At 34.4% G+C, this 11,929-nt stretch overlaps 2 protein-coding genes across 2 annotated transcripts; both read right to left on the reverse strand.

The window, feature by feature from the left end:
- Positions 1–2,978: 2,978 nt before the first annotated feature.
- On the reverse strand, positions 2,979–5,149 carry LOC112516241. Its single transcript, XM_025123258.1, has 3 exons — positions 4,975–5,149; positions 4,652–4,752; positions 2,979–3,451 (listed from the first exon to the last, which is right to left on the reverse strand). The coding sequence occupies exons 1-3, from the start codon at positions 5,070–5,072 to the stop codon at positions 2,979–2,981; spliced, it is 672 nt and encodes a 223-aa protein (XP_024979026.1). The 5' UTR covers positions 5,073–5,149.
- Positions 5,150–8,396: 3,247 nt separating this feature from the next.
- On the reverse strand, positions 8,397–9,050 carry LOC112516242 (zinc finger MYM-type protein 1-like). The gene has a single exon (XM_025123260.1). It carries the CDS (start codon positions 9,048–9,050, stop codon positions 8,397–8,399), a length of 654 nt encoding a protein of 217 aa, XP_024979028.1.
- Positions 9,051–11,929: the final 2,879 nt, after the last annotated feature.

The raw sequence follows: 11,929 nt of genomic DNA on the forward strand, positions 1-11,929 counted from the left end.
ATCCTATAAACTCATATTGTTTGCAAAAAAGTCACCTTTATATAAAATCTTTATATATATAGGGCTCTCTCTATAAATAAGTAAGATTCACAAAAAATGATATGTCACTCATAAGAATTGATTGCAAAATAAATCTTATTATATAAAAATAAATTGTGTTTACAATCATCAATATATATATATATATATATATATATAGAGAGAGAGAGAGAGAGAGAGAGAGTTTGTGTCAAATACAACTCATCGCATTTGTACAACCAATGCAACCCAATAAATTGAGATATTTATGGAAATGATAAGAGTTCATTTATTATGATTTGAATATTTGTGGAAGATGAATATGGTTCATTAATTATGATCAATACTTTATATTAGGAAACAATCAAAATCACATATTAATCAAATGAAATGGACGGTTGAAATTGGGTTGTATTGGTTGTACGAATGTCAAGGGTTGTATAATAACCAACCTCTATATATATATATATATATGTATGTATATGTTCAATTTTCTTTACATATAAAAGTAAGATCCACAAGAAATGATTTGGCACCTTAAGAATTGAGTATTCTATATTTCTTGCATAGAGGTTGAGTTTTGTGCATCCCACATTGATGGAGAGATGAAAGATTGTCAATTGATGGTAGGTATATGAAATGAGGTTGATATGTCTTTATTTTAACTCATGGGGTTTGATTCTCTTGGCTAATCCTATAAACTCATATTATTAGCTCATATTGGCTAACCCTCCAAACTCATGTGGTTGGTTTATTTTGGCCAACCCTTTGTTTGAAAAATGGTCACATTTATATAAAATCTTTATATATATAGGGCTCTCTCTATAAATAAGTAAGATTTACAAGAAATGATGTGTCACCCTAAGAAATTGAGTATTATATATTTCTTGCATTAAGGTTGAGTTTGCGTATCCCACATTAATAGAGAGATGAACGATCGACAATTAAAGGTAGGTACATAAGAGGAGGTTGATGTGTCTTTATTTTGACTCATGGGATTGGGTTCTCTTGGCTAATCTTATAAACTCATATCACTGGTTCATGTTGGTTAACCTTCTAATTCATGGGGTTTGTTCATTTTGACAAACCCTCTATTTGCAAAAAAGTTGTCTATATAAAAAAAATCAATATATCAATACAAAAGAAAGCTAGAAAATAATGTGGCATCATTAAAACCAAATATTTTAAAATTCTTGTATTGTGGTTGGATTTTGGTATCCACATTGATTAGAAATTGATACGTCAATGAGAAAAATGAGTATATAAGATAAATATGAGTTCCTTTTGAAAATTAAAAGGTTTATTTGGCTATATAAGCCATGTTTATCTTTAAATGTTTGGAGCAATTGTCTAAACTCACGAGCAATTGTCTAAACTCATGTGGTTGGATCATTTTGACTGAACTTACAAACATATACGGTTGACTCATTTGTGACAAAATTAATCTATATTAAATATTAATTGAAGAGATAATTTTAATTTGTTTTTGAAAGTAAGAAGCGGAACTGTTGATGCGGTACCCTAATAATTGAATATTTTCAATCTTAAATTGTAATTGAGTTTTATATATCCCACACTGATTGAGAGTTGAAAGATTGACAAAAAATGTTGGATATATAAAATAAGGTCCAGATGCCTTTGTGACAACTCATGAGGTTGGTTCCTCTTGGTTGATTCTCTTAACACCTGTGGTTAGAGCATTATGGTCAACCCTCTGAACACATGGGGTTGGTTCATTTTGGCCAACTCTCTTTTTGCAAGAAGGGTAATCTTTATTCTTTCTATATTTAAAAATAAGAACCACAACATCAATGTGACACCCTAAGATCGAGTATTATTTAATCTTGAATTGTGATTAGTTTTGTCTATCCTATATTGATAGGTAGATAAAACAATGACACTGTATGATAGATATATAAAGGAAGATTGAGATATCTATGTGGCAATTTATAGGGCTGACTCTCATTAAATGATTCTCTAAACTCATAGTGCTTAACTTATTTGGCTGAGTCTCCTAACATAGGATTTTTGGTTAATCATCTTTTTACAAAAAAAAAATCCTTATTAAAAGTTAAATTAATTAATTAACTAAATTAATATATAATGCTATAAAATATTGATCTGACAAATTAGAATTTAATATTTTTAAATCATTAATTGTGGTTGAATTTTACTTGAATCTTAATCCATATTAATGAGAATAGAAATTACTGAAAAATAGTTAAGTACATGAAACGAGAAGGATGCCTTGAAGTATTGGAAGAGTTATAAATGCACTATGAAAATTTAGTATTTTCAATTTTTAAGTATAGGGATATTAATGTGGTTCACAATTTTTTGTATATTACTTGACATGTGTTATGATCACCGTGCAACGCACGGTGCCGAGCACTAGTTATCTTTATTATAGACTCATTTTTTGTTTTGCTTTTGAAACAACAACAATGATGTTTCACCAATGAAACAAAAATGTTGTTTCACCAATGTTGTGGGTTGATATATGTTTTATAGTACAGTGTTGTGTTGTTTCACCAATGAAACACATGAGGTTGGTATGTCTTTGAATATAGTGTCATTTTACCAACGAAACATTACACCAATCAAGTGATATCAAATGAGGAAAATTAGGTTTTTAGGAAGCGATAGATAAATTACTTACGATAAATATAGAAGTTATTTATGTGTGGTCTAAATTAGTTCATAGGGTTTATAACATAAAAGGTTTCTATATGACATGTATCAATATATATGACATCTTAGATATGGATGTTGTAAAGGATATGGAAGTCGAGGTGAATGTAGGAACTGTTTCAAGGACTAATTGTTTGAGCAAAGGCTAAGAAGCATATCTTGCTTTCATATTTGTTGTGTATAGTAACAAGTATGGGAGAAGCACACAGTTTCCCATTTTGCCAACTTTTACTTGCTAATTCATATGTACATCACTTGATGTTAAAACGTCATGTCCTCTTCTGTAGATGTCTTGATCTCTTGTGATTTCTCCCCCTTCGCGCAAAGCTTGATGTTTGAATAACTCGAATATCACCGTGCCTGATGTGTTTTCTTTTTGTGGCRTAAATCGAATCACCATCAACACCTAGACGAACCCGGTGGCTCCTAGGCCTTAACGATCTTCTCAAATGATTTCGCTTGTGGTCTCGTAGTCGGTAAGATGACCTTCTCCATCTACCAGTGCTGCTTATTTCCATGTCTGTATCCTGATCACTTCTGATACTCATGTCMAGCATTTCAATGTCTCTCAGATGTCTTYTGCGTTCACGTTTGACCTTACGCAGCATACGACATAGCCAATAGCATCCATGSACCCAGCCTAAGAAAATTGTCGACAAGCATGCCCAAATCATTTTGCACGAATTTCGACAAAGGCAATGACATACCCCAAGCTTGTACAACAAATACAGCAATAGCAGAACTGCAAACATATCAAAGAAAACAAAGCAAGATATGGGTTAAAAGGGATTGCCTTCAACTTCTGGTTTTTCTTCAGAATTTCATTAAACCCTACATGTATATAAAAAACAAACAAACGCAGTGTATACACCCGAAACTTAGGCCTGGGGTAACATGTACATAAATGTTTTCAGTTGCATCAAGAGGAAGAGGTTGTGTCTGAAAGAATTTGAGGTGTGGGGTATAAAGCGCATGACATATGGGATACTGGGGCATGGAAATTCTAAAAGTCACAAGCTACATCTATGTCTATGTGTGCATACCAGTCAAACAAAAGCAGAAAATTGAATGAAAAAGCAATGTACGTTGTTATGATTCATATTTTATGTATCATACTTCCAAGATTTCATTTTGGTACCTCAAACGTGACATCTCAAACATTTAAGTACCTAATTTAAATATGAGGATGCTTTTCCTTCGGTTCACTTCCTATTTTGTGTAACGTACTTAGGGGTTGTTTACCAACAATGACCAGGTAAGCACGTAGCGGGTAAGAGCCACCACCCTCACTATCTTACCGGGGGAAATTCTCAGCCATCAAAATAGCATAGTAAGATTGTTGGTAAGCGTCTCTTAAGAGTCACCACCAACACTTACCGGGTAAGATTCTCGGACCTTGGCATGCCTCTTACCGGGTAAGATTCTCGGTTCTTGTCATGTTCGCCCGATAAGGTAGCAAGTGTTTGCCCGGTTAGCCTTTGGCAAACAGCTCCTTCTAATGTTGATATCATATCTTAAGTACCAAAATAAAGGTTTTAATAGTATGTAACACAAAATAGAAACCAGACTAAAGTACTTTATATCTTCATGGAATTTGCTCAAAACRAAAACAATTAAGGAAAGACATTATCCTACMATTCACGAATATAAAATAGAATATACTTACRCTCAAGTATTATCGTSTTTCTACCTTTTGCTTAATGTGCTCCATYGAAGAAAAAGAACCTATTAATGATGTCTTGTCTACTTTCTCTCATAGCCATAAAAATCAAGATTTCCGAGGATAGATCAATGCAGCATAGGATGTGCACACAGTACATCCAGTGTCCCGGCARGGTTCAGAAAGCACCCCTGATTCCTAGCCTAGTATGTGTATAAGTAGACAGAGAAATTTATGCATAATCTTAGCATTTGGCTACCTGAAAATTTTGAATTAACTCACCGACGTAGAACAACAAAGAAACTGCGAAGAATTTCAGCAAATGTTCAATGCAGAAATTTTCAATGTAACAAGTCAAATCCCATGTTRGACCGCACACCACGCTGATCGATAATCAARAACCACACATTAGTTCAGCAATTAAATTGAATTTAAATTCACAAATCAGGTTAGAATGATATGCATCTCACTAGCAATTCATCAAACATATGGTGCTCCCTCCATCACGTATGGTAACTAATACATTAGAGCGGATTGATCATAAGACCACATAGGATTAAATGATACAGAGAGATGTGATGTAGTAGAAAAGATGATGGATTTACCTGCAAGACTTGCCGGAGAGAAAATCAAGTCGAGAACTGAATAAACTTCCAATTACATGCCCGATCCCTGAAAAGACTGACTCGAACACATTCCCCATCCTGTAATTGCTTACGAATCAAGTTCCTCGTGACTTCTTTTCCTCGTTAACTTGCCAAAATTCCGTAGGAAAAACCTAAACACAAGAGTAGATTCATGGGGTTTCAATTGAAAGAGTGTCTGTGCGATTGGTGTTTGAAATTTTGAAAGTGGTAAAATGCAATCAGAATGTAACCTTCAATTTCAAATTTTCTTACTCCTTTCCCAATATCATTCGATGAGGATATGTCAAATTTATGGTCTACTTCGAGTTCATGCTATCATGTTACCCAGGGCCGTCCTAACCTTTTTGGAGGCCCTGTTAGATTATTATAAAAAGTATAAGTAGATTGGTAAACAAAACGAACAAAAGTTAAATACAAAAGCTCATGTTATATTRAAAGTCTTATAAATAAAAACAGCAAGACAAAGTAACAATGTAACATCTAATAGTTATGTGTTTAAGTATTTTTATAACCATAAATYCGTAATTAACTTMATTATCGTAGCTGAATGCATTTGTTGATCACTAACAGCAAATATTTTGGTAGGATMGTAGAATCATATACAAAATTAGGGAAATTAGAACAGGGCAGAATTTGGTGGAGTTTATTATGATTTTGGTTATTTGCTACATATTTCCTAACACCCTTTTTCCAGTTCTTTCATGTTTTAACTTTTAAGGGAGATTAATCATCAAGAGCACATAAGATCAAATTCCATCACTAAACTGGCATAGTGGCATTAAGGAAACTGTTTGTGATTCATCCACACCTTTCAAGACAATGGCCTCATATGGTATGACATCATCCAATTTGTTAACAAATTTTCTTATTCATTTTCTAATCTAATTCAGTTCCTCTTTTGAGGTATCAGTTGGATTTTCTGTGTAATGTGTATACAGACAAAAGGCGAACACAAATGACAGATTGACAGATAAATCAATAAATCATAATCATAGGAATTAGGTTAAATCGACCAATTGCTCACTCACCAACAGTCCAACCAAGTTACCAAGTGACCAACACGGATGACAGATTGACGGATGAAATCAACAAAAAACAATCGAGTAATCGACCAATAAATTGTTGAGATTATGAGATTTAAGAATAGCGAATAACAATCAGATAACGAGTAATCAACAAATCGACCAAACATGTACTTATAATTAACAAAAATCATCTAAAACCTGACCGTTGTGGTTGCATATTTGAAACCGATTCATCAGCTATCTTTGAATAATTCAATCGACAATCGCGGACAGAGAGGAGACCGGAGATCGAGGCGACTGGTCAGGTATGAAATCGGCCGTGAAAATCGATTTATCAAACCCTTAACCGCTGTGAAATCGGTCGTGAAAATCGATTTATCGAACCCTTAGCCGCTGTGAAATTGGCCATGAAAATCGATACATCGAAGGAGTAATCTGAATTTGGTCGAATACATAGGTAGATCATAGATGGGCTGTAAATTTTCGGCCCCAAATTATTGGGGCCCTGTTCTGAATGACAGATTTAACAGCCCCAAGGACGGCCCTTATGTTACCCGTGTTTAAATCTTAAAAAAAACGATGGACTCCGTGTTTTAAATCTTCAAAAAAAAAACGATGGACTCCGTGTTCTTCAGAATGACTGGCGGTAAAGGACAAGCCGTGAATCGGGTTGAAAGTGAAAGTCGCCAACAAGTGGCGTCAATTTATGATTCATTCAAGGCAAGATGATGAGGAATATATGTGCACCAAAACAACAATATGTGAATCATGTGATCAACAATAAATAGATAGTATACATTGAAGGTCAATCAGAGAATAGAAAGAAACAGGAGAAAGAAGCACAGACTTGGCAGAACTCACCGATGATCAGATCAAATCACATCAATCGTCGATGAATCGTTCAACGAATTTGCATAGATAAGTAATTGAGAAATGGAAAAATCATCCTTTTTCGATCTGCTTTCCAAATTTGAGAAGCCACAATTGAATGTTAATTTCGAAAAGCTTACTAAAGGTGGCTGTGAATTTGAAATTGATGATATTGAAGATGGTGTAGGGTTTCCTTCTGACAAGATATAAGCGGTTAGCGTAGTTGAAGCATCCAAGTGGGTGCTGAGTTGAGCCATTTTCCTCCACAGCAACCGTCACCTTTCTATGGAGGAACGATCTATAGGTAATAATTATAATTTTTATTTTTATTATATATTAATCATATTTAAAACCAATAAATTGAAAAGACAATAAGCCTTCTTATTTATAAAAAATAATATTTTATTTAATTTATAATTTTACAAATTTTAATCATATGTAGAGTGACGCAAAAATATATTATAGGAGGCATGATATAAGATAAAATAATAACTAACTTCAATTTTATACAAAAATGATAAAAAAAATTACCTCTTACAAGTGTGCCATACGACTCTTCATCTTTTGGAATTGAGTAATTACATCATCATTTGAAACTGTGAGAAGTGCTTCTTTTTCTATAGTACATATCATTGCAGCATTCAAAAATTCATYACCGATTTTGTTGCGCAAATCTGACTTCACAATCTTCATAGCAGAAAAACATCTTTCGACTGTTACGGTAGCAACTGGCAAAATTAAAGCTACTTTCAATAACCGATATACTAGAGGATAAGTTTTATTTTTTTTGTTTCCACTAGCAATCTAGCGAGCTCGGCAATACCACTCAAATCGGCAAATCTTTCATCTTGACGCACAATCAAATAGTACATGTTAAGTTGTTTCTCAAGAGCGATAATTTTCATATGACTAAAATCTTGATGATACAACTTACTCAACTTCAATAAATCTGATACATTGAACTGTGAAAATAAATCACATGGACTCAAAGCTGCTATATTTTTAAGCAATTCAGTACTTACCTCACTAAATCGATCCCCAAACTCTTGAATTTGCATGTCCACAAATAGTGTTGAACATATCAAATTTGTAATAATGACGATTGGTGATGTTGGTCATTTGTCTTTCGTTTTTTGAATAACGGTCTTCCATATCCAAAGCTTTAATACCATTTGCTTCACAAAAAGAATACATGTTCTTCAAAAGTGGATCAAAACTAGTTTCTCTAAATTGTTGCAATAGTTGTTTGGTTCCTCTTATCAATGAAACCGCTTCCAAAATATCTTGATCCTTTTTTTTGAAGAGCCCGTGACAACAAGTCTGTGACCTCTAAAATATGAAACATCAAATGCAAATAAATCACGAAATCAAATGTCTTCAAATATGTTAAAATACCAGTTGCTTGAGTGCGACTAAAACCATTATCCCCGTCCTCTTCAACATACTGGAGCACTTCAACAACATTCGGAAACAAAGCAATCAAGCTCAAAATGGTTTTGTAATGAGAACCCCACCGTGTATCTCTGGCTGTATAAGAGAAAGCTCTTGGTATTTCTCTGTTCCAGTTTCAATTTCACACTTTCCAATTGTTTCTTGCACTTTATCTTTGTAACTTTGTCGAAACATGTCTTTACGCTTGCAAGAAGCATTCACCACATTGATCACCATTCCTAACATATTAAAAAAGTTCTCAACTCTGTCATGTTTATTTGCAACCGCTACAACAACTAATTGAAGTTGGAGAGCAAAACAATGGATATAATATGCCGAGCTATTTTTATTCAAGATCAAGGCCTTTAATCCATTGAACTCACCGCGCATATTGCTTGCTCCATCATAACCTTGCCATTTTACTCGTTTCAAACTCAATGCATGTTCAGCAAATAAAGTATCAATGGCAGATTTAAGAATTGAAGAAGATGTCCCCGTCACATGAACAATACCAAAAAATCTCTCCTTAACAATACCACGTACATCAACATATTGTAAAACCACCGCCATTTGTTCCTTCTTAGAAACGTCACTAGACTCATCAACTAGCAATGAGAACACATCATCACCAACTTCTTTACRAATGGATTTGAGTATTTGATTTGCAAAACAAGCAGCAATATATTTTTGAATACTTGGAGACACCATTTGATTATTCTTTGAAGCATTTTTTCAGATTCATCGTGACCACGAAAGGGCAATGCATTCTTCAACAAGAATCTACAGACCTTAACTGAAGCATTTATCGTATTCGGTGCTCATTCTTCTCCTTCTCAGTTTGCTTATGAAAGGCAACGGCAATAGATCGATCTTGGCTCATTAGATCCTCACTTTTCTTAAGTGCTCTATTGTGAAAACTATTAATGTCGCCAATATAAAGACCAAGTCTTTCCGTTTTATTCCAACTATTAACGCCATCTGTTACAAAAGCATCATTCCCACATTGTCCTACGTAATGATCTCTAAACAAATAACAGCACAAACAAAAAGCTCTATCCGTTTTTACACTATACTCCAACCAATTAGCGTATTGATCAAACCAAGCCAGACAAAAATGTCTTCATTTACTCCTGACAAATTTTTTTGGAAATGCATGACCCCGTGGTTGACAAGGTCCTCTAAGCAAGTATTTTCTCCTTATTTCATCCCTTTGATTAGGATGATATTCCGAAATCTTTTTCCTATCGGCTAGATCCCAAGGAAGATCGTTCAAATCAATTTCGTAGGGCATCGAAGGATCAGAGCTCGATTCAGGTGTTGATGCTTCACTTTTAAAAAATCTTTCCATTTTTTTTAGCAATAACAATAACAAGACAAAAATCAATGGTTTATCTTTATCAATAGTAACATTTTCATTTGCCTACAAAATTGCAAAATTAACCTAACATTTCCATTTGCCTACAAAATTGCAAAATTAACCTAACATAAAGCATTTACCAAATCACCAATTGTGAAGCAAACAACAAAATCAAAGTCAATAAAAACTAAATATTGGAATTTGGAAATCAAAATTATTACCCGAATTGGAGTAGTTGTAGGAGGTAGGAAAAAAAACAATTGCTTCAATGTCCACTGTCCAGGAAGGAAGAAGCGGCCAAGTAGGAAGATGAAGATCCGAAGAGGGAAGGAGGAAGACAGGAAGTGAAGAAGAAGCAAACAACGATGGGCCGCGTCGAGCGCCGACGAGTGGAGGTAGCGATAGCCGATGTGTCGTGTCTGTGTGCGTTAGCAAGTGAAGTCGTGAAGACCGTGAACTGTGTGAAGTTAGGAAAGGAAATGGAAGGCTAAATGGTAGTGGGGGACTTCATGATTATCTTATTGGGGGGCCAATCATATTAAGTTAAAAACTCTAAGTAAAAAAAACGTGGGTTCTAAAATTTATTTTGTTGGGGGCCCAGGACCCCAATGCCTTCAACATGCATCCGCCCCTGGTTGCTTCAATGTCCACTATCCAGGAAGGAAGAAGCATCTGAACAGGAAGATGAAGATCCGAAGAGGGAAGGAGGAAGACAGGAAGTGAAGAGGAAGCAAGCAGCGATGAGCCGCGTCGAGTGCCGACGAGCGGAGGTAGCGATGGTCGATGTGTCGTGTCCGTGTGCGCCAGCAGGTGAAGTCGTGAAGACCGTGAACTGTGTGAAGTCAGGAAAGGAAATGGAAGGCTATATGGTAGTGGGGGCCTTCATGATTATCTTATTGGGGGACTAATCATATTAAGTTAAAAACTATAAGTAAAAAAAATCATGGGTTTCTAAAATTTATTTTGTTGGGGCCCAGGACCCCAATGCCTTCAACATGCATCTGCCCCTGCATATGTATATAGTCGTATAGTTTGTCCTTATAAAAATCAAATAAAAACTTTAAATATTCATATGCAAATTCTTAATTTTCATTTTATCTATATTTTTATAAAATATATCATTAATCCTTTGGCAACTTTAAAAATTCAGAAAATAATCCATCATCTTTTTCCGACTTTAAAACTTAAAAAATAACTAATCGATTCTTATTTAAGTTTTTGAATATTCAAATAATAATTTCATTGAAGGAGAAGATTCCAGATAACGTGTCTACACTCAAAATAATATACAATGCACATCAAAAATTTTGGGCGACCGAACATGAAGGTAGAACTCAAATGCAAGTTGTCATCTCATTTTTGTAGGAAGAAGGCTACATACATGAGGCGCGTGTAAATAACTCTAATCAGTTGGAAGATTTATTTTTCATTCATCCAATATCATTGACGTTGTGGCGTGCATTTCCACACGTGTTGTTGATGGATGCCACGTATAAAACGAACAGATATAAGATGCCCCTCCTTGAGATTGTTAATGTAATATCAACTAATATGACTCTTTGCATAGCATTGTTTTTACGCATAAAGAAAAAGAATCCAACTATACATGGGCATTGAATTGTCTCAAAAAGACAATGGACGGATGTGCATCCCCCGCATGTTATCGTGACAGATCGAGAGTTGGCGTTGATAAAAGCATATAATGATGTATTTTCCAATGCTAAACAACGACTTTGTAGATGGCATATTTATCAAAGTATTTTGAGAAAGTACAAATCATCAATAACGTCGCATCAATCTTGGAATTTCTTTTACAAAGAATGGATATCATCAGTTGAATCTCAAAAAGTTTGATCTCTCTAACAGCTCATCTATGAAGACTCCTATGGCTCCTCCACTCTCTCTCAACAAGGATCCAGAGTATCCATATATTGATTCTCTCTATCTCTTTCTTTATCTCTCTATATATATGAGTAAAATTAATATTTTCCGAGTATATATTGCTCGAGTATCCAGGTATTACTTTTCCATACGATTTTTCATAAAATAAAATCATGATTTTTTATATTTAGAATTAATGTTTATCTTTTTTTGTTATTCTATTTAATCCGAATGGCTTAATATTCAAATTTATATGTTTTTATTGAAATAAATTTATCTATGCGTATATGTATTTGATCTACTATCGGATCTCATCCATTGGGATCCGGTATTGAACAAGCCGTAATGG

This window comes from Cynara cardunculus, assembly GCF_001531365.2.
Source record: "Cynara cardunculus var. scolymus isolate 2C chromosome LG 8, CcrdV1, whole genome shotgun sequence".
NCBI lineage: Eukaryota > Viridiplantae > Streptophyta > Magnoliopsida > Asterales > Asteraceae > Cynara > Cynara cardunculus.